Source organism: Cyanistes caeruleus, chromosome 2, assembly GCF_971803275.1.
Source record: "Cyanistes caeruleus chromosome 2, bCyaCae1.hap1.1, whole genome shotgun sequence".
NCBI classification, from domain to species: Eukaryota; Metazoa; Chordata; class Aves; order Passeriformes; family Paridae; genus Cyanistes; species Cyanistes caeruleus.
The window spans coordinates 43,321,480-43,344,273 of record NC_141702.1 but is presented as its reverse complement, the minus strand read 5'-3'; the positions used below and the strand labels follow the sequence as shown (position 1 = coordinate 43,344,273).

The following is a 22,794-nucleotide window of genomic DNA, read 5'->3' as shown; positions in this document are numbered from 1 at the left end:
TACAAAAGTTTCTGTCGTGGCTTGTGTTACCACCCTGACAAGGTTGAAGTGTCCCAGAGAGAATCTGAAAGACTGAGCAGTGCTTACCTGCCCCCTTTGAGACTGTCCCCTTTTGCTGGATACAGACCTACCTTGGTGAATTCATCTGTGAGGAAATCTGATTTTGTCTGTTTGTTCTCTGTGCCAGCTCAGTCTTTTGCCAGCTCTTTCACATGTGATGGACCGTGCAGCCCTAATGTTTTCATAAGCACAGCTCCCTTGCAGAGAACTGTATTCTTTTTGTAATATTTTCATAGACGGTTTTGTGTGTAGAATTGATGGATAAGATACCTAAAGGTGATACTATCATACCCTTTGTATTCTCTCATTTTGATACATTGTCCAGAGCTGCTAAGCAACCAAGCGGGTGGTGCCCATTTACTGAACCTGACCTGGCAATTGGTGCAAGTTGCTCGGAAGGTTTTACCCATCAGACACCATACAAGTGATCACCTCTGGTTATTGTTAACAGCACTTGTGGAGAGTTAAAACATTAAGTGCATTTTGTATTTCTTTTTCTGTTGTCTTAGGTTTTCTACCCTAGCAAAGATGGCACTAAGATCCCAATGTTTATTATTCACAAGAAAGGAATTAAATTAGATGGTTCTCATCCCGCCTTCTTGTATGGATATGGAGGCTTCAACATATCAATTACACCAAGCTACAGGTAAGTAGGGTGATTCACACCTTCTTTAAAAGTATCTGGCATTAACAGCTGTCACAGACTGTGGGCAGGGTGCACCATGAATCTGACAGGATGCATTTCAGGTTCCTAAGAAGCAAGATGGAGGCCATAAGGGCTGCCCAGGCATCATTTGTCTGCTCTGTTAGTTCTGAATTCAAGGATTTTACCCAGGCTCACAGAAGAAATTATGTCAGAGCAGAGAAGTGCTCTGCTCTCCTGAGGTTTACAACAGTCACTCTGCCCTTAGGATTACACCTTAACCTCTTCTTGCTCTGTCACTGAGTTCAACAGAAAAATGTGGACACATATATTAAGGAAATATTTGAGCCCTTTGCTGAACTAATAACATAGGAACTTCTCTTTTTTCCAAGTTAAACAGTTACCTATGTCTAAATATTATAGAAAATCAAATGTTTAGCTAAATTCATATAAATAATAAAAATTTGGCTGCATTTTCATATTATACTTTTGAGATTATATCGGAAACAAAATCCTTCTGTGTCCCATATGATCAGGAAGGAGGATCTTGAAACACTAATGATACTGTGTTCACAAATGCAAAGCAACATGTTGTAAATCAAAAATTCTGTGTTCGGAACAGGCTTTGTAGCTCTCAAAAGCTATAAGCTTTATTGCATAGACGATCTCTTTAAAGAAAATATTTCTTAAGCAAGGCAATTTGAATAGACTTGCCAAGAGGCAGTGCTTGAATAGCTAAGAAATGCTCCTAGGTGAGGCAGAGGAAAACTGAAATGGAAGGGGCTGAATAGAGAACAGATTTTCAGGAAGCAGAAGAGCAGCTCACCATAGAAAAATAATCTATTATGAAACAATCCTTTTAAGTTTAGGTGCTACCTAAAGCAGTCTTGCTTTAGAGTTAGCACATTTAAAGAAATCTTTTGCAGTTCTTGCCTTTCATATTTGCTGTGATTGTATTTCTGAATAGCATTTACAGTTCCTTGTGATTTTTAGCAAATACCTTGTCTAACAGTGGACCTCCCATCTTGTGTTCTGTTTATTATTTGTAAGCTTTTTATCTGCCTCATAAAGCTACACTTTTAATTTCCTGTGGTTCTTGAGAGACACAATTATATAACTAGCATAGTTTTAAAATTCTTTTTTACTTAGGTTCAACTACTGATTTATTACAGTTTATTGTAGATGCTGAAAACTGTGATAAAACTTACCATGTTTTTGTTTTAAAAGAATGTAAAATAAGTATTACATATCTATTGGTTTAAGGTAAAATTTCACATACTGCAGAGCTGACATGAACTGGTTGCTGGCAAAAGGAGAAATTATTTCACAGTGCCTACTTCCACCTCCCATCCATTGGCCCTGGTGCTTGCTGGAGCCTTTGCTAAGCTGATTTACCTCGCAAGAATGACAGAAAACTATCCCAGCGAAACAGAGTGGGTGGTTTTCTGCCATTTTGGCAAGCTAAAAATTGATTCTCGTAGGAGTCCAGCAAACAGCAGCAAGAGGGTGCAGCTGACATTTAGAAGAGAAGAAGATGGGAGGTAGGAGCAGTGACCTATATTTTCCTGAACCCTATGAAACCTTCTTTATACAGTTCACAAATTAAGAATATGAATCTGTAACAGTCCCTTAAAAATAAATGCAGAGAGAACTACCAATGACCTCCAGATCAAAAGGTATTATCCGACTGACAATGTGAATAAAACAAGATTAGCCACACTTACTCTCTCACTTTAATATCAAGATACGATTTCTCAGCTTTCTCTTTCTAAGAGAAAGAAAAGCCAAAGCCTTCAAATACATGTTTATGACTAATAGCTTGAGAATTGAGTACTTGGCGAGGGAATGTGTTCCAAAAGTAGGCAGGCAAAATCAGGGAAATTGTAAGAGAGAATTTATGCCAGAATAGCGGGATGTCCAGTTCACCCTTTACCTTGCAGATTCCACAAATGTTTTACTCCATCCCTGTTACTAGATACTGCAATTCTCCACAAGGAGTTCCCGTGTCCAAGTGCTGTTCCATATGGTTTTTATGACCACAGGCATGAGTGCTAGAAAGCAGCCACAGGATGGCCAAGGCTGAGGCTTGCCTCATGCCTCACTCACCCTACCCTGAGCTAAGATGTAGCCATGGAAATGTAACCAAGTAGTAGCCAGCTTACCTTTAAAAAAAAAACAAAAAAAAAAATCCTGGCTAAATACTCCTGGGCTTTTTTATTTAAGCTTAAGGTTTTTTAAAACTTTCCACAACGTGTTCCATCTTCTCCTTTCCAGTGGTTCAATTCTGTCCTGTATGTCTTCCAGCCTGTACAGTATTTTCTTATTGGTGTTTCACACCAATTATCATGAGCCAGCTCTCTGGTTTGGGGAGCTTATTTCTGCTTAATTCACAAACTGGTGTTCCTTTTCACATAAAAAATGAAAAAAAAAAATCACTGAAAGCAATAGAAACAAACCAACAGGTTACAGGATCCAAAAATAACTGTAAGAATTATAGGTCAAAGTCATTCAGTCAGTTACAGCATTGGTTTATTTTTGAATGCAAGCATGCATCTTTCATATTCTTCTCTGGACTGGAGAGCTGCATTTGGTGGCATTTTGAGATGGTGCTTGCTAGAGCACTGTCATTAATTATACAGCCCACATAGCAAGTGAAGGCTGATGGAACTGATACCAGTGGCTTGGCAGAGCTGCTGAGGAAATGCCATCAGAAACCCACCACTAATGCCTCAGATTTGGCTAACTCTGCTGTAGGAACCAACATGTTTCCCTTCACTGTTCTGTGTGTGCCTGCGTGGGTACAGGAGAAGCAATTTCTAACTCATCTTGGAATACAGCTGGTTGTGCAGCAGACTGTGAAATTGCATTTCACTGCCAGGTTGTTCCCAGCCTTTAAGCAAAGAGGTGGCGCAGGGAAGAGAGACTGTCAGGCTGGAGAGAGGTCAGGCAACAGAGCAGCCCTCAGTGCAGAATGGATGATTACTCCTTATTCTGTTACTGCTCTCTTCAGCTCCACAATGCTGAAAAAGCAACCGAATCTAGTAGCTCAGGACTTCTTCACTGTCACCTGTGCACTAGCCTGAATTTTAGTGTCAATTCTAATATTTGACAGCAGATCAACAATTCTACAGAAGTGTTCTTGCTCTGTGAAGCACAGCTCCTCACATTGTTCTCTACTGTAAAATCAATATCTGATGTATTATTTCTTGTTTTATGCTCCTTAAGAGTGATTAGAGGGTCTGGAAGGAGCTCTCCAGGGCAGGGACTATCTTCTGATCCCTCCACTGACTCTGTCCTGACCCTGTTGCCCTTTCCTTTACCCTGCTTCCAGGAGAGAAGGAAGAACGGATAATGAGCAAAAGGCTACAGAGACTGTTGGCAGGAGCAGGGAGCCAGACTTTGCCTTGCAGAATGAGACATTTCATAGCCATGAAGGTTGACTGGGCAATTTGCTGTGGCTCAAGCTGACTTGAAATCAAATCTGGAAGCAAGAATCCACCTGGAAAAGCACAGGAGGCAGTAGTAGGGCTGTATGTGAAACTTGAGCTTCGTGCTGTCTGATTACTTGGAATTTTCACTTTATAAAAAAGTAATAAATCTGGATTCTATACTTATAAAACCTGCTTCCTTGAACTTAAAAGTAAAGTTCGAGAGAAAAACTTTGAGAACGTTTTTTACAAGCTTGGACCTCCAAGTATTGGTTAAATTTGGGTCCTGACTCACAGTGAGCCTTCAGACAGGCACAGTTTCTTTCAGCAGATGGAAGAGGACGGACTCTCTTGTGGAATATTTTATTTTTTTAAAGTATTTTAAGGCAATATGTTTGGGAAGCAAACATACCTTTAGTTCTTACTTGCTATTTCTGATTATTAGGGAATCAAGTAACTTTGGACCAAGAGGTCCAAAGTTTGAGGCAGACAGGGAAAAGAAGTGAAGAATATTTTGGAGGTTTTGTGATTCTACATACCAAAAATTAAGAAGCCGCAGTCCCATGAGGCAACCTGTTGTCAGGTTACTCCACATCAGCTGTGTAGCAACCTGTTGAAATTAAAAGAGTCCTGGAGTTTGGCAGAGTAACGCTCTCTGACCTTTGCACAATGTGCTTATAGAATATCAGTCTTGCATTTGATCAGCATGTCACAGCACTCTAAGGAAAATGCAATTCACAGTGATGGTTTTGAGACTTGATTTTACAGAAGCTGAGATAATTCATGCCTCCTGAGCCATCTATGGGACTGGATAACCATCCTAGGTAGAAGGTTTTCCTTTGATGGTTATGAAAATAAAGAAGTCTCTTATCAGTTATCCTTGTGCTTTTCATTTCCTTACTCCTTGATATATATGAACATGTGCCAGTACATAGGTAATTGCTTTGGGAGGTATGAAAACTTCACCTGCTGTGACACTACATCCACATCAGACACACTGTAGGACTACCAGTTTTCAAGCCATTTCTGATGAGCAGTAGTGGGATTTAAAGGTAAAAAGACCCAATCCTTGCCCTTGTGTGGTGCTCCAGCCTGCTGCCACCTCAGGACCACGTCAGCCAAAGGTGCGATGGCATTAAATAAAAAGACGGGTCAATGGAATAGTCCAAAAAGCAAAAGGGTTTAATGACAAAAATAACAAACAGTAAAAGCTGAACCACAAGGTAGGACAAGCTCCAAAGACCCCAAAATGGGGTAGGTAGGCTGTATTTATAGGGCAGGGTAAAGGGTGGAACCTGAGGGTGAGGGTCCAATAGGAAATGGAGATTAGGAATATGCAAAATACGCACCAAAGGACAACCAATCAAAGAAGACCTGGGGAACCTTCTAGAACTACAACCTTCTGTGAACAGAACCATTTACATGCCACTTTGCCAGGGAGCAATGCTGGCACTGCTCACCCTAAGCTAACGTTGGCCTACAGAGCAGACTCCCATGGTTTTGGGTTGATCTCTATGGTCTGATCAACCCCAGTACCCACCCTTGTGGTTGAACAAATTCGTTTTGTGCAGACAGTGGTTTCTGGGTGAGCAAAGAATTCAGGTAAATAAGAAATTTAAACCTAGTAGAGGTGGGAAAAAATAGACTTGTTGAGCTTAAATTTTAACATTTTACTTGTCTCCTTAGCATATGTATGGTTGGCCTTCTGCAGCTTCTGCTATGTGCAGATCTGCAGATTGATCTGCCTCAACAGATCAACCATTAACATTTTTTATTTGTTAAATATAATTTTAATTACTTCCATTAATTTTAAAGATAGTAATATCTTCAATACTTTTGCAATTTGGCATTTAAAAAAATATGTTATTTTAGCTTTCAGACAGGTTCAGGAGATAGTAGGGGAGGCAGAACCTATAATTTCATGTTATACTATTTGTTTTGTATTTAGCAATGTGAGAGAAAAATGGATGAGAATGCAATTGGCCAGCTGCTGACTTGACTGCTGACCATGGCAGAGAAGTAGATACAGAACTTTTCTTTGAAAACACAGTATTGCAAAGGTCCAAAAGAAATATATTAAGCAGAAGTTAGGTTGAAAATACCTCGTAAGCAAAGATCAAGTGCTGATCTTAATTCTTTGATTTCTTCCTTTCCTCTCTGAAGAAGTGGAAGTCCCATGAAAGAGGAACAATTCAGAAAGCTGTGGAGGTCCAGTGGTACTGCATAATTCTAGTCTGCTTTGAAGATATTTTTTGTAAATGGTGACAGATTCTGAGTGGTCATCTGTTAGGTCAAGCCACTGGCCACTCTCCTTTGCAAAGAAGAACTAACGAAGGAGGAACACAGCACAGGTTCCTTCCTTTCCTAAAGCTGCTGGGAGCTTCATTTCCATGGATAACCATTAAAAAATTTAACTACTCAGGTTCACCATCAAGAGGGACTTAATTCACAGTTTCATCATTGATTTTGGGAGAAATCTTTCCCTCAGAAGTATTTTTGTGGAAGTGGTAGGTGTATAAAAAGTGGGAAATAAAAATCCTGTTACCTGTTTGCTTTTTCAGTGTGTCAAGACTTATCTTTGTGCGACACCTGGGAGGTGTTCTAGCAGTGGCAAACATCAGGGGTGGGGGCGAATATGGAGAGACCTGGCATAAAGGTAAGTCAGTCAAAGCACAGGAACAAAACTGCAAGCTTAGCAATGAAAATTACAACATTTTCTTTTCACTCCCTCTTCCATGCTCACATCTCCTTTTGCATTTTACTTGTTCTGCAAAAAAGTAGATCTTTTTCCTTACTTACATGTTAGATCTGTATGTTGTCCAGTGTTAATCTGATGGTTTTTATTAGATTATTTGCATTTTTGCAACCTACTTAAAAACAGTTTTGAACAAAGACAGTATTTTCCAAGGAAAATTTGGTTTCCAAGGAAAATTGTGGTTTTTTAAGCAAGGTCAAGTACCCTGGACTTAAACACTGGAAAATGCAGCTATTTGTCTTGAGCTGATCTTACAAAAAATGTCTGTCTATTGCAAAAGGCCTGGCTTTCACGTACCTCTTTCATTATTGCAGGTAGCAAATAAAAGCTCTGTCAATCCCTTTTCCCCTTTTCTTAACACTTTTGATGTACTTCGGTCCATGTTTTTCCCTTCAAGTCCTTGTCTTCATCATTTAATTGTCTTTGTCCACTTGCCTTATTGTTGACAACTCTCCACATTCCTCCACCAGGGGAAAATGTTTGAAAAGGTCCTTCTTATCTTAGCAACATACCTGTCCTTATTTAATGATGACATTTTACTCATATTCCAAGAATCTGGTGCATAAGTTGCTGGAAATGTTGTCAGCAAGGCAAATGTACCACAACAGTGAGGCTTATGATCTAGCAATTTGCTATGGCAGTAATCCATAATATCTTTTTATCAGACAAAATGGTATTTCCAGATCATTGCATCTTGATTTTACTGTTTCATCTGTGGCAACTATTTGTCTGGGTCATTTCCTCACAATTGAGTTAATTATGTAATAGTTTCATAAATAGAAGCTGTATGTGCTTGCAGATACAGGATATTATTGCTAAAGATGAAGTATCCTTCATTAATTTTAATTTCCAGATTGATTTGTAGTATATTTTAATAAAATTTATTGTAATATGATAATGCTTCTTTGATCCTCCTATTTCCTGCTTGATTTTTGACCCAAGTCTTTTACTGCAGTTTGAAATAAAATATGTATCTGTTCTTTTTTAATTCCAGAAGCAATTCCAGAAGTTTTTTTTCACCTAGGTTTAATTTTATAAATAGGATTCTGACCTTACACCAGCCTGGTGTTTTGAGCAAGGAGAAAGATTTATTTCCACTTTATTCCCACATACTTGAAGACTTCTTTGTTGTCCCAGTATGTCTCTCTTCAATGCTCTTATTAATACAAGAATTATGTGTATTAAAAAAAAGACAAATACAAATGTGCTGGTTTCAATTCTGCAAAATCTTTATGAGTAAATGTCAGACTTATCTTGCTAAACTTCTGTGACACAGAAACAAAGCAACCATTGTGAACTGGTTGTCTAGGATCGGTTGATGGAGAATAGAGATAAAGAGACACCTCCAGTATCTCATGTCACTTAATTTAGGGTAAAATTAATTGTCCTAGAGGTTCCTAGACCATAGGGGGAACCTTAGGCAATCAGCTTGGAATAAACATCCAGGTTTTAAAGAAAGTAGAAGAAACAGGACTTCTCTTTCTGCATCCTTTAAGCCCCACTTGTCTGGCTGGGCCACTGCCTTTGCTACAGGAATGCAAGGATTTTCTTCCTAGTTCCCATTTCTTACTAGCATTTAATTGCCTGAGATTAACATGGTCTTTAGGTAGGATAACCTTTGAGGAGAATCTAATTTTAGTCTCTTGCCAAGCAAGCAAGATTTAGAATTGTGAATTCTCTAAGCTGATACTCTTCTACTAAAAGAATTGAAAGATTGTAGGGAAAACCATCCTTTTCCTTCCCTATCCCACCCTGCAAAAAAAATTTTTTTCAGACCTGGAAGTCTTATCAATGATGTCATTTGAACCAACATTTTCTGTCATTACTTATTCCCTTATACATCTGATGACATATGGAATTTCATTCAACATGACAGCAGTATCTTAAACATTTCCATATTGAAAATTAATTAATAAAATTTCAGTGCAAGATGCAACTCTGAAGTCCCTTTTTAACCATAGTTTTATATCATCTGGTTTGAAAACAACTAATAGGAAAAAAAGTAAATTACCAGCCACAGAGTATATATCCAGGAAATTAGAAATGCTTATTTTACATAGCTTGTTTATTGCCTTAAGAAACTGTCACTGAGTTTAATGATGTTAACGTCCCATTAGCTCAAACCTCAAGTGGGTTTTATGTGGTCATTTGTATATATTTTGCTGTGCAAAGCTTTTAGCTTTCCTTTCACTGGTTAGGAACATTACCTGGCACTGCCTCCACAGTATAGGTATGTATTATTCAGAGTTTCTGAAAGCATCAGAGTTATTGACAGAACCATCTTATAGCCTCTCTGTGTTGATAGAATCTCTCATTTTTGCTGTTTTTCTGAGCTGCATCAATTATTAAAATATTCATGAAACTGGAATTGTTCCCAGGTATTTTTGCACATATGTTTTTCTGAAGAGATGGTATCAAAGGGATTTTATGGTATCGGCTGATTTGTTTTGTTTCCGTGCTAGGTGGTATCTTGGCCAACAAACAAAATTGCTTTGATGACTTTCAGTGTGCTGCCAAATACCTCATCAAGGAAGGCTACACATCCCCAAAGAAGCTGACTATTAATGGAGGATCAAATGGGGGCCTCTTAGTTGGTAAGAACTGCTTGTCTGTTTCCCAGATTTGGTGTTGGGCTTATTAAAGTAACCAGGCAAAAATTGTTGAGATTTGCCTGTCAAACGTCACCAGAATGTCAATGTATTAATGTATACCAGGTGTTAAATATGTGCAGTAGTACTCCATTTGCTTTTTGCAAATTTTACTTTTTTTCCAAGGACATTGGAATTCTTCAGTCTCTTTGGCAAAGGCTGACTGTTAAAAGCCACACAGTCTCATGTAATAGCTAACCCAGTGGTAAAATCACACAGATAGTATGAATGCTTTAAAAAACATTTTTTTTTTACTTATTTTTCTTTCTTCAGGTTAACCATTACAAAATAATTACTGAACTATTAATTTATGTAGCATTGGAAAAATGTGTGTGGTCTGTTACAAATGCATCTTGTTCACTTTAAATTCACTGCTGTGTCCTTAAATTCAAGGAAATTCATAGCCTCCTCTTAAACAGAGGTGTTGCCACAGAAAGATCTTGTATTCTGAACAGTCTAAGAGCTACAAAATATATTTCTGATAAGATCCCTATCTGAAAGCATCTGAAAGTAACAGAAGAAAAAAGAAGGTGATTTTTTTGTGCAATTTGGAAAGGAAAAGGAGACACAAAGTAATAGTATCAAGGTCTGTTTGCCTTTTTTTAAGCAGCATGAAAGGTGACAGTATGACAGATTTGAGCTACTTATGTGAGAAGGGGGTAAAAAAGGCACCTCAAGCTCATAGACCACTGAGTTAATAGAAAATGAGCAGTTTTACTAGGCCCATTCTGCTTGCTCTTCTTTTTTTATTTAGCTGCTGCTGCATACTGACTCTATTGATATTATTCTGTTTTTCAGTGAATTAGCATCCAGCATAAGAAACAGGATTTGGAATTATACAGATCTTTGGTCTAAGCCATCTTGGCTAGACCTGCATTATTATTTTTAAAAAGCAATTGTTTCAAAGATCAACAAGTACTTGTAAAGCTGTATTTTGGTTTTTGCTTATATGCTTCTCAGTAACCAGTGGCAGAAAGTGTTTATGCATTGAAAATAGAAATGGGTGAATATGATAAAGGATTATAGGGTTTGTACTCCATTTGGGAATGCAAGCATTTTACAAGTCGGTTTTATGTGAACCTAAATATACAGTTGGAAAAACTGTAAAAAATTGCAGGCAAACTTTGAATATGGTACATAGCTTCTGAAAATACTGTTTTATTGTTTTGTGGACTTCAGCTTCAGTCAGGATGAGGCTCATCCTACCCAGCTTCAGTAATAAAACTCCCTGGTTTACTGGCTGAACTGTTCAGCTGGGCTCCTTGTGTCAATAAGGGGAAGCAAGTGATAGCTACAGGAACTACATCATTCTGGTAGGAGAGAGGTGTTAGACCTCCATGCTGTAAAAAATCTTGTTAGAACCCTTCCCTGGAATTTACTGGTACAGTCCAGCAGGATTTCCATGCTCTTGATGAGCCAGATAGGGATTTTCCTTGACTGAGTAGTTAGGTGAATTCAGGAAGTTCTTGTAAGGTCTTTTTTATCAAAGCAAGAATAAATTTTGCAATAGTTGTTGATGCAACATTAGAGATCATAAGTCATTTTGTAAGTTCAAGGACCCACTGCCAGATTTTCTTTGTTCTTATTTATTAAAGAAAAAGCTGACAAGGAAGAGTATTGTCACTCTTCCAGAATACTGTTTCCTTTTAGTCAGACTAACAGGAGGTGATTCTGAGGACTGCAGAGCCCTGAGCTTGTCTTGTCTCATTCAGCCACAAAACAAGACTTCCTTGTCCTGCACTGTGATCCCCAAGCTGAGCAGAGCAGCACAGCTGTGAGCTGAAAACCTTCCTGCAAATGCAGTGTTTGACCTTGTGTTTGCCTAGACAAAGCCAGTTCCGACGTTTTGAAGGCTTATTTTTGTACTGAATTTTAAAGCTAAATGTTATGTTTAGAAGAATAAAATTCATAAATAAATTGTTGTTCCAATTTACGCTTTATTAATGCATATAACTAAGTATTGTGGGTAACTTAAAAGGTACGATGTGCACAGATGAGTGTCTCCATAGGTGATTTCTTACTGAACTACTTAAGGAACTAGCAAGGAGCAATTTCTTCCAAAATCCTGAGCAACAGACAGTGCTCCAAAAGACCTCTGAAATAGAGTATTAAAATAAAATGTTATGGTAGTTGTTTTAGCTTTTGTTCCTACCACAATACAATCTATGTTCATAAAAAAAAATAGCTTGAAGGAGAGGGATCTGATCAAAAGCTTCTGTTAAAACCTTAAGATCTTTTGCATAGCATCTCTTTAAGGCTCTATATATACCTTATGGAAATTACTCATAAATAAGGAAGAGTTCGCATAATTACATATCAGAGATGACCAGAAGCAAAATTTCATTTTGCAGAAAGTAAAAATCATATTTAAATTAAGAAAATGGGTATATTGTAAACTCTTGGCAGAGACAGACAGATCACAGGAGAGTGATGAGCAAATTGCTTCCAATATTAAGATTAGCAATTATTTTAGCAACATTTTTCTATGCACATCAGGGGCAGGAAGCTGACCAGATGATCTGTGGGACTTGCAGATTAGTGAGATGTAAAAGGAGCATTAAAGAAAAATAATGGCAAAGCAGAGCAACTAAATGGTCTGTTTGTATTGATGTTCCCTCCTAAGGAGTTGGGGGGGGGAGTTCCCTGCACCAGTCTGTCATGGGGAATATTCTCGGGATCTGACTCCAGTTGAAGCATCAGCAGGGGAAGTTTTGGAGTGAATCAATCCAATGAAAAGTAGTGTGTTGCCAGGACCAGATGGTGCACATGCAGGATCCTACGTGAACTCTGATATGAAATTACAGGCTACTAAGCCTGAATATCTGAGGAACAGAAGGGGGCAAGTGTATAATGCCAAGTTTTAAATGGTTCATGGTGATCCACAAGCTGCAGATGAGTAAATCTGACTTCCCTAACGGGCAAGCCAGTTGAAACTAATAAATAATAGCTGACATAAAAGAAAGAATTCTGCAGGTTGAAGTTGCAGCTTTCAAATGTAAGAGATATCTGAAGGAGTCGGGCTGCATATGGGGCTTGTAACAGTGATCTAGGTGAGGAGCTCTTTTTGGATTTTCAAAAGCTTCTTCACATAAGGCTGCGAAAGAAAGTCCTTGCTGAGCTGGAAGCCAAGTCATGTCATAGCAATTATCAGGGTTAGCAGGAGGCAAAAAGTGGCGATAATCAATCCATTTTTACAATGGACAGAAATGAGGAGATAAGAATAAGTTGGGAAAGATTATACTTATATGTAGATGCACAGTGAATAGTTCTGAATTAATTAAGGGATTCTGGGATCCATTGTAGTAGTTACATGAAAATGTCAGTGCTCTTATTTCTTAAAATTAAAAAAAAGGAATTTGTAAAATCACCAGGGAAAATGTTTAAATCAAGAAACAGTAATTGGAATTGAAGAACTTACTAATACAGGATATGATGAATACTGGATGAATAAACATTAAGAGAGGAAACAGCTGTATTTACAGGGGATGTGTGTTTTGATGGCTTTTTTATAGGATGGCTGGAGATAACTCTTACTCAGAGAAAACTGAAATAACTAGTTCATCAGATAATAATTTACAGGAGAGATCTCCCAGTTGCCATTCTTATACATTGAACACTGAGCTTGATGGGCTACTGCACTTGTTTCTAAAATATATGAGGCAAGCATTATTCTTAATGATATTGTCCCTTCCAAGACAATCTTCTTGTAGGAAGATAAAAATAGTAAAAGAAGAAAATACAGCAGCAATTCACTTTGTTAATTTGAGGTTATTCAACTGATTTTGTAACAGTCTGCTTTTATCAAAACTCTTTTCTTACAGGTTTACATAGTAATTATGGAAGACAACTTCCATCAGTAAATGGGAGGGTTTTTAATCCTTAATGCACTTTTCTTTCTTGAGACTAATATTAAAAGTTTGAACAGTGAATGGCTTAGGTACCTTCATTTCAGTAGTTCAAAATTTCACATGCTTTAAAAGTTCATTTCTCCGTCAGTGGTTTGAAAGGCAGCTTTCATAGAACCACATGTTTGGTGTCTGAAAAGCAGAGGAATGTCTCTTAAGTTCATTTTAACATACCATCTTTCAGAGTTAGGTTTTTTATCCATTTGTGTACCTGCTTACAGTTTTGCTTGAAAGTCTCTTTAACTTCCTATTTACTGACAGCCTGCTCCCAGTACGACTTGGTAGTGAACCTTTTACTGTTGAACTTAATTCTTTAAGATCTGAATACTAAAGGAATTTTTTTCCTGCTGAAGCTGCCTGTGCTAATCAGCGCCCTGACCTGTTTGGCTGTGCTATTGCCCAAGTGGGAGTGATGGACATGCTCAAATTCCACAAGTACACCATCGGCCATGCTTGGACCACTGACTATGGTTGCTCCGACTGTAAAGAGCAGTTTGAGTGGCTGCACAAGTAAGTGCCTTCAAATACTTTCTGTGGTTGTTAAAATACATAGTCTGCTCAACACTTTCTGGTTGTCATGATCAATAGCTATTCTAATGATTACTTCATCCTTTCCCACACTGAATTTGGGGAGTTCAGCATTTCCTTGCAAGTCAGTTTTGAATCAAAGACTACCTTCAAAGCCTTGTTGAATCAAGTGCTCATATTTTCAAAGACCTTGTTCTTCTAGCAGCTTTTAACAGTTCATAAGGTTTTCTTTCTGCATAGTGACTCTTTTAGGCGATTACAACAGAATATTCTCAAGTGGACCACTACATGAATTGTATTTTTTACTGTGAGGGAGAGACAGTCACCATTGTGAATTGTGTTAAACAATGTGGGTGGGATTTATTTGTAGGAATTCAATGGCACTCAAACCATAATAAGATGTTAATTAATTTCTTAGCTTCTGTTGAGAGTCACAATTTCCCTGTTTCAATCAGGATGGATCCTGCTATGGACTTCACAGGTTTTACTGCAGTTTCCCTGCTGGCTACTCCTGATATTTTGGACATTCCTATGAGCTGTATACATACATCTCTCTTGAAAATACAGAAATGAACTTGCTTCACATTTCAGAGCCAGAGGTCTGTGGCCACTACTGTGTGTCAGTTGCCATTAGTGCAATTCTGATTAATGTAACTGGGAACTGTTTTATTCTGAGTGCTAACAAGTGCCACTGTGATGGTTTCAGTAGGAAAGGACCTTCTTGTTGAGTCTTGAGGAAAAAGATACGGAAACATTTGTGTGTTTTTCTCAGGTACTCTCCACTTCACAATGTCAAACTACCAGAAGAAGATGGCATCCAGTATCCCTCCACACTGCTTCTCACAGCAGACCATGATGACCGTGTGGTCCCTCTGCATTCGCTGAAGTTCATCGCTACCCTGCAGTACATTGTGGGCCGAAGCAGTAAACAAACCAATCCACTTCTCATCCATGTTGACACCAAGGCTGGGCATGGAGCAGGAAAGCCAACTGCTAAAGTTATAGAAGAAGTGTCAGATATGTTTGCTTTTATAGCACGGTGTCTAAATCTTGAGTGGATTGAATAGGCAAATTGCTTATTACTGTCTCCTTTAGAAAACAAGGGCTTTAACATTTAAGAACAGCCACGTTACTACTTGGTGTAGTACTTACATTTAAGAACTACAGTTTAATATTTTATTGATCCAACCTGCTATGGAATTTTGATCTTCTGTGCTTCCCTCTTTTTGGCATTTCTTTGATTTTTTTTTTTTTCTACTGCATTCCAAATTCCATTTTGAAAAGCATGTTCAAAAAAATAGCTGAGCTACTCTCAGTACTGTTGTGAAAATTTAGATTTCAAAATTAGTGCTAGTTGAGCTTATTTCCTGTAAACAATTTTAATGTATTTCACCTATAAACATATCCAGATCATTTGTAATTAAATGTAAGTACTGTTCACATACAAGAACTCTGAGTATATTTTATTTACACAGTAGTTTATTTAAGAATATAAATTGAAGATGTTCAGTGAAAAACTGAAGAGACAGTAATCCAGTTACATCAAATATTATTAAAAAGCATATATTACATTCTGTTCAAAAACATGTTACAGTCTATAATAATGATGTTGCTAAATTGCTCTCTCCTTCCAAAGAGACTTCAAAAATCTCTTCTACTATTTATTTCTGCACAGAAGAGAGAACTGGAGGCTCAAAAACTCGAAGAAATCTTAGATTCTCACTGTAATCGCAGTCAAGCTATACAGATACTCTCCAATAACCCATGTGAAATTATTTCTTTAACTGTTTCTGAAGGGTAGACAAGGCACTGATTTAAATAAATGAACAAAATGTAAACTAACACAAAACAAAAAAGCCCAACCCCAACCCAAAGCCACACCTTTATTCCAGATTATTCAGGTTCAGGTTTTTTCTGATGCTTTTGATAGGACATTCTCTAACAAGGCAAAATCTGAATATGCATATATCTGTAACCTAGTTTTGTCTGCAAAACAGCAAGAGCTTGTACTCAGACTCCCATATGATTTGACACAGGCACATCATTTGAACTGCCATTTTTCCCATCTAGGCTGTAGAGCTATAAGGTAGATGTGAGTATTTGCCTACTGCTTAATCTCTGATGCCTGAAGCAATTGGAGTTTGGTTTTATTTAAAAAAAGTATTCTATCAACTATTATTAGTCCTATTGCCCCTCCAGAAAACATCACTGTTTCTCATTTTTGGATGAACTGATATAATCTTCCAGAATCATGCTTGCCATTACATGCATACTTAGACCCTAAGGACTGTATTTTAAATCTGGGTTCAGGAGTTTTATCTCTAAGCAAACAATGTCTTGGTGCAGGAAGAGGAAGGAGTGGTATTTAAAAGAAAGAGGAATGCTCTAAAAAGCAGGAAAAATAAAAATAAATCTGTACCACAATCACTCTGTAAGTTCCCTCATGATCTGGACTTGTTTTGATTTTCTCTGGAGTCCAGGAAAGAAGATCTTCTCCAGGCCCTTATTATGTATGGCTAATTTGATTTTTGGAGAAAATAAAATATTATTTCTGCTTTCATATGAAATACCACATCTAAAAAACTGTATGTGATCTGGGGTTTATTTGGGATTCACGGGCATTGCAGTTTACAAGATACTCTGTAGACTTTCGCACTCTGATCACAGCATTGAATTAAACAATCAGAATAGGGAGTTGTGCTAGGGGTGGTTCTTTTTTCCTTCCAGGCTGCAAAAAAAATGGTGCAGGTTCAGCACCCACCTTTTCCCAGAGGTATATGAACTGCTTTCTTTGGTCATCTAGAAATTTTCAACAGCTTCCTCACGTGGCAGAAACAAAGCACATAAAGCTGTGCCCATCTCCATTTGTTATATTCATAGTTGTTGCATGTAGCCTTCGATTGAATTTCTAGTTACTGTCAAGAGGGCAGAGCTTCACCTCTGATAGAGAGCTTTACAAGATAGGGTGTGTGGAAACATGGTTCTCAGACACTGGAGAAATAGAGCTGAACCGTGTCAGTGCATTGAATTGCAAGTGCTTGGTTACAGCCACCTCAGTCATCTCTAGGTCTGTTCCTAAATGCGCTTTTCCTTGTTCTCCAATTGCTCAAGCACAAAACTTCTGGCACAGGTTAAAAGTAGCACTTTTTCCTTCTGAAGCCTTCTGTTGAAGCTGAGTTCCCTGAATGACTCAGTGTCATGACATGTGACCCATAATCTGGGGACTTCGGAAACAAACATTTCTCTTGAGTGGCAGTCAGTATTGAAGGTGGAGCTGCTTGCTGGAGACACCACTCACAAAGTGTTCCAGAGTATCCCTTGTGGAATGCTGGTGTCAGTATTGGGAGGGCATTGTGTTTCTGTAACAGGGTCATCATGTCAACATTTATTTGATCTTAATCAGCTGTGCCATGTTCAGGATTCAGGTGCCAAAAAAATGATGTTGTAAAGCTGTCCTGTTATATGAGTTGCTGCTTTTGAGGCAGACAGGGTCATACTCCAGCTGGAATCTGTAATTAAGTCTGAGCGAGTAATGCTCTTGTAATATAGTGGGATTTAAACCTTCGGGGTTTTGATTAAATAGACCTGGAGCCAAACAATTCCTGCTGTATAAAACATAATGAAATTTCTGTTAGTCTAGTTTCAAGGTTAAGTATTTTCTCTATAGTAGAAACACTATTTTTTGAAGATACTCTTGTATTTTGGGCATCTGTTTCCAGTATGTGAAGCAAAATTCACAAGCTGGGCAATGTAACCGCCCAGCTATCTGCTTTTTCAAAACTACCTTAAAAAAATAGATACTGATGTTTTGCACCAAGATCCAAGCCCTCCAAAAAAGCCCTGTAAGAAGCTTATGTTACATGAAGAAAAATCTGTTTTTATGTAGAAGTAAATGAACTTTTTGCATAATTCTCCTAATAGTCTTCACAACTGATGTAAAAAAACCTTAATTGCCTTTTGTCCCATGAGTGTACATTTGTGTTAGAGTTGATTTATGTGAAAAAGGTCAGAAGTGTTTTTAAAAGCTGAGAGTCTTCACATTCTTTACAGAGAGAGATTCTTGAATTCCTTTGCATTGGAGTTAATTTACATTTTTGTAGCCGCAAAAAAGAGATAGATAGATAGATAGATAGATAGATAGATAGATAGATAGATAGATAGATAGATAGATAGATAGATAGATGTGTATATATATATATGTACTGTTTTCAGCTGGGAGCTGCACTCTGTAGTCTAGGGATGGAAGAGGGCAGCTGGCCTGTGGGTATGTAAGAATAAAGAAACTCAAGACAGAGTTTGGAGATAAATACCTGTCCCTGGCACCTCAAGCTTCTTGATCAGGATATTCTTGACTTGGCTCTGCTTTGCCATCTGTCTGTAGGAAGGCAGAAACATGAGCAGCAGTACTACTGGATTCAATACAGAAAGCAGCAGCCTTCAAAGATCAATGTTCTTCAAAGATCAATGTTGCCAGGTCATTTCTTTATTTTTAGCCTGAGGTTGCCCCTCAGGATTGCCTAAAGATCTGCTTATAGACTTCCTGACAGTCTCTTCTGTGAAAGGGGTTTTCCAAGCTGAATAGGATTTAGGAGGAGGGACGAGGGAGGGACTCAGAAGCTAGGCTAATAAACAACCACACAATTTTCTGCCAAGTTCTTCTACTTCGAAAATCTTTAGTAGACCACTTTTGTGTAATTGTCTCTCTGTCCACACGTCTCAGAACATGGATTGGTCCTACTGGTTTGAAGAGCCAGCTTTGGCAACTTTGTTCATTTTCCCTTGTGTTAATTACTTCTCCCTTCAGATATGGCATGCCAAGAGAAAAAAAAACATGACAAAAAAGTAATTTCTCAGGCTTTTCTTAGCTTCCTCTTGCAGAATAGTGATACGGAGTAGCCTTTCAGTTCTTGTGCCCCTAAAGGTAACTATAGTGTGTCCTCAAAATAATATTATCCATGAATAGAAAATTCTGAATAAGCTCATGTCTTCTGTTTATTCATGGCAGAGCAATCCTAGTGACAGAGTTCCTCAGTGGAAGCTGGACTAGCTACTGGCACAGAAATTAACTGAAATTCCAGACTAGGAGGACAATGATTTTTCTGTTTCTCCTAATTTTCCATAAGAATAACTGAAAATTCAACATTTAAAACCAAAGCTGAGCAATAACCTATTAGTGAGAATCTCTTCTCATCCCTCTGCCTTCTTACCAGGAATAAGAGAGGCAAGAAACAAACTTGGCTCATGCCCTTACCCATTGCAGTGGAAGTTTAATGCTGAAAGTCTGAATTGCAGGAGTCAGTGTGTGGTGACTTCACTAAACATTTCCAGCTCCCACAGCAGATGCAGCGTGACAGCTGGGGTTAGTGGATGGGTGACATCCCTGTAAACGTGACATTACCAGCTGGCCACGTGCTGCTCAGAAAACTGTAATTTGTGCTTGTGCACTGCTTTCAATGCCTCTCGGGCCTTCTGTGTGCAAAAAGGAAGGAGCTACTATTCTTGAAGCCCCTAAGTGGGGGGGACACATACTGTTGTAAGCAAGATGTGCATTAATTCTGTTAGTTCTCTATAACCTATACAGGGCATTACTAGGCCCAAAATATTATCTGTAATTTTTATCTCACTCTTAAATTACTGAGGAGATAATGAGAAATGCAGAAGTACAGCAGTAGCACCTGAACTAACAGGAGGTGGTAATTTCATTTAGTTCTTAGCACCATGATTTTTATGCTACATTTCTTTCCCTGTGAAGAGCTGTATTTAACCTCTGATATCTCCTCAGCAGAAGAACAGATGAACATGAAGATATATTGCATTTCAGTGATGCCATCAAATATATTCTGCTGTGGGACATTGAAAGTGTCAGAAGACAAGAGCAGCAGGAAAAAAAAAAAGTTTTCTTTGCCACATAGCAGTTACTGAACAACAATGAACATTCCAGATAACAGAGGAGTTTATTCATTAGTTAGTTTTGCACCAGTTAATGCAATATTTTAGAAGTTTGGGGAGTGCTTACCTGGTGAAAAACTGTTACCCGTGCAGATTTTTTCTTGTAGGCCATTTTTGGTGTGCAACAAGAGCATGTCGCTGTGACAGAAAGTGATAAAATGCTGTGACTTGGACTGTTGTTTCCTTCCTGAGGAAGAAACCGTATAAAGGGCTTGGGCATTTCACTCATCAGAATGCTTTGGAACAGTAACAGAAGCAGATAAACAATACTTATTGTCTTCTGATTGTTTCAAATGAAACTGTGTCATTTCTCAACAAAATGTGTTGTTTTCTGGTAGTACTGCTGTTCTAGAGGAAGCTCTGCTGTAGTAGAACAAGCTTTGTGATGTAGGTATGTGCAGATATTTCTGTAGCTGGGCCATGCTGTTAAATACTTCCTGTTTCATATATTTAGTGTTCATAGTTAATATTTCTGCTGCTAAAACTGCTTTTTGGTTTAGTTTAAAGCTTCTCAGCATTAAAACAATATTCTCATCATAAATGGCATAAAGCTTTAGATGTAAGACCACTGATAGGGGACCCAAGCTTCAGCTCCTGAATGGTTTACCCTTCATTTTGTGTTTCACTGAGTAGACACAGGTAGAATCATAGAATGGTTTTGATTGGAAGGGACCTTAAAGATCATCTAGTTCCAACTATCCTGCTCTGGGTAGGGGCACCTTCCACTAGACCAGGGTGCACAGGGCCCCATCCAACACGGTCTTGAACACTTAAAGAATGGGGCATCCACAAATCCTCTGGATGACCTGTTCCACTGCCTCACCACCCTCACAGTGAAGAGTTTGTTCCTAGTATCTAATCTAAACCTGCCCTCTCGATTTGAAGCCATTTCCCTTTGTCCTATCACTACATGCCCTTGTAAAAAGTCTCTCCATTTTTCCTGTAGGCTTCCTACCTGTAGGGTACTGAAAGCCACAATTAGGTCAGCCCAAAGCTGCTTTTTTTTCCAGACTGAACTAGAAAAATTTAACATTACAGAAAAAAGGGAAGTAACGGTAGATGACCACTGCCTATAAAGTGAAGATCTTGAGAGACCTCTATGGTTGACTATATGTAAACAAGCCTACAGCTCTATTTTGAAATTAAAGGGATTACACTTCCTAATTAGAGATGCTCAGCCCTCTTTGAGCTTCAAGGAACTACAGATCCAAATCTGAACTTCAGATAAGAGCACACATCACTGAAAATGCTTGAAAGCAAAAGCAGGTCTTGAAATTCCCTGTCTTTGCAATGTGGTTATCCTTGAGCAAAGCTTTGGCTGCCAAGGACAAACTGGAAAACATCCTCTTCTCACAGATGACAGTCACTCACACAGCAACCCAGTCATTAAATGGTTTGCTGCCATGGGCCTGCTGCCCATTCTTCCTGCCTGGTGGAGCCTTCCAGGGCCACTGTGATTGCCAGAGGAAGTCAAATGAGGGGGAGGGGTACCAAATTTACAAAATTGCTTCCAGCTAATAATTTAGACAGTTACCGAGAACATTTCATTGGAGATTTTGGATTGCTTTCATTATTTTTGGTACTTGTTCCCTGTTAGGATCTGATTAGTGGGAGATGCCTCTCCTGAATCGAGGTTCAAGAAAGAAGTCTAGTGTTAATCATTTTTGCCTGGCTGCCATGGTAAAATTCAGAGGTTGTTACCTCAAGCTGTGCCAGGGGAGGTTCAAATTGGACATCAGAAAGAATTTCTTCACAGAAAGGGTTGTTAAGGTTGTTAAGTATTGGAACAGACTGTCCAGGGGAGTGTTGGAGTGACCATCCCTGGAGGTGTTCAAGAAACAACTGGATCCAGTGCTATGGTGTAATTGGCAAGGTGGTGATCAGTCAAAGGTTAGAGGTCTTTTCCAACCTTAGTGATTCTGGGTGCTTGATTCTGTGACCTGGGTCTTGGCTGTGGAGAAAAATGGGCTTACATAGGAACTCGGGAAATAAATTTGGAATTTGAGGTCTCTAGGACTACCTGCCCTGCCTCAGCAGGAGGGCCTGAATGCAGCCAAATGACAGAGGCTACCTTTCTCTTCCTTTAAACATCTGCACTCAAAGCTATTTTTTTTCCAAGTTTATTAGCCTGCTCATCTCATTTGTGGGCCTTCTCCACTGTTCAGGATGACAGCAGACATCTAGGGAGGCTAATTGCTCTTCTGTCAAGCCCTTGAAGGCTGTGCAAGCCTTTTGGGAGAATATGTCATCTTTATCTCCAGCACAGATTTTGATGAAAATACTGGTTTAGCTTAGAAGCCGGCTTCCCAGGGGCCTTCCTTCCTGCAGCAGAAACATGGAGTTGATCTCCCTGGCCTGCCAACCCAGGACCCACACAGACCTATAGATAAGGGAGGTACCACAAGGAGACCCCTTGGACCAGCAAGAGCAGCCAAGGCAAGGAAAACTGGGGAGCCCCAGTTTCTACAGGGCTTGCCAAAATTGTACCACTGACTCATTTGTTTCAGCTGTCCTGTAAAGCATGAAGCTGGCAGGAAACTGAGCCTGGCCTCTCATGCAGTACAGAGAAGTCCTGCTCAGGTCAAGCCTTTGGCACAGCAGAGACCTCCAGCTACCAGGAGAGATTCTGGCCTGCATGAGAGATATTTTTGGAGGGAAGCAATGAACTGACAGGGTTTTCTGAATGACAGCTTTAGACTTAAAAACTTAAAGCCTGTCTGACATGGATCCTCCTATTGACTCTGAGCCCATATCTTACAGCAACAGCTTTGTCCTTCTCATTCTTCTGTCCCATTCTCTGTACACTGTTTTGTGTGTTACAGGAATACCTAATTTTCTTTACCTTTGAACTCCAAAAGGTGTTCTTATCTTTCCTAAT

General features: G+C 38.9%; 1 protein-coding gene across 1 annotated transcript in view; it reads left to right on the top strand.

Annotated features, from left to right (window-relative positions):
- Window positions 1–15,414, top strand: part of PREP (prolyl endopeptidase) — an 84,383-nt gene extending 68,969 nt beyond the window's left edge. Inside the window, exons 11-15 of the mRNA XM_086876682.1 lie at window positions 570–706; window positions 6,693–6,787; window positions 9,349–9,480; window positions 13,793–13,949; window positions 14,740–15,414. Coding sequence (XP_086732808.1) covers window positions 570–706; window positions 6,693–6,787; window positions 9,349–9,480; window positions 13,793–13,949; window positions 14,740–15,034 — 816 coding nt within the window. The 3' untranslated portion in view covers window positions 15,035–15,414. The remainder of the gene's footprint in view (window positions 1–569; window positions 707–6,692; window positions 6,788–9,348; window positions 9,481–13,792; window positions 13,950–14,739) is intronic.
- The last annotated feature ends 7,380 nt before the right edge of the window (window positions 15,415–22,794 follow it).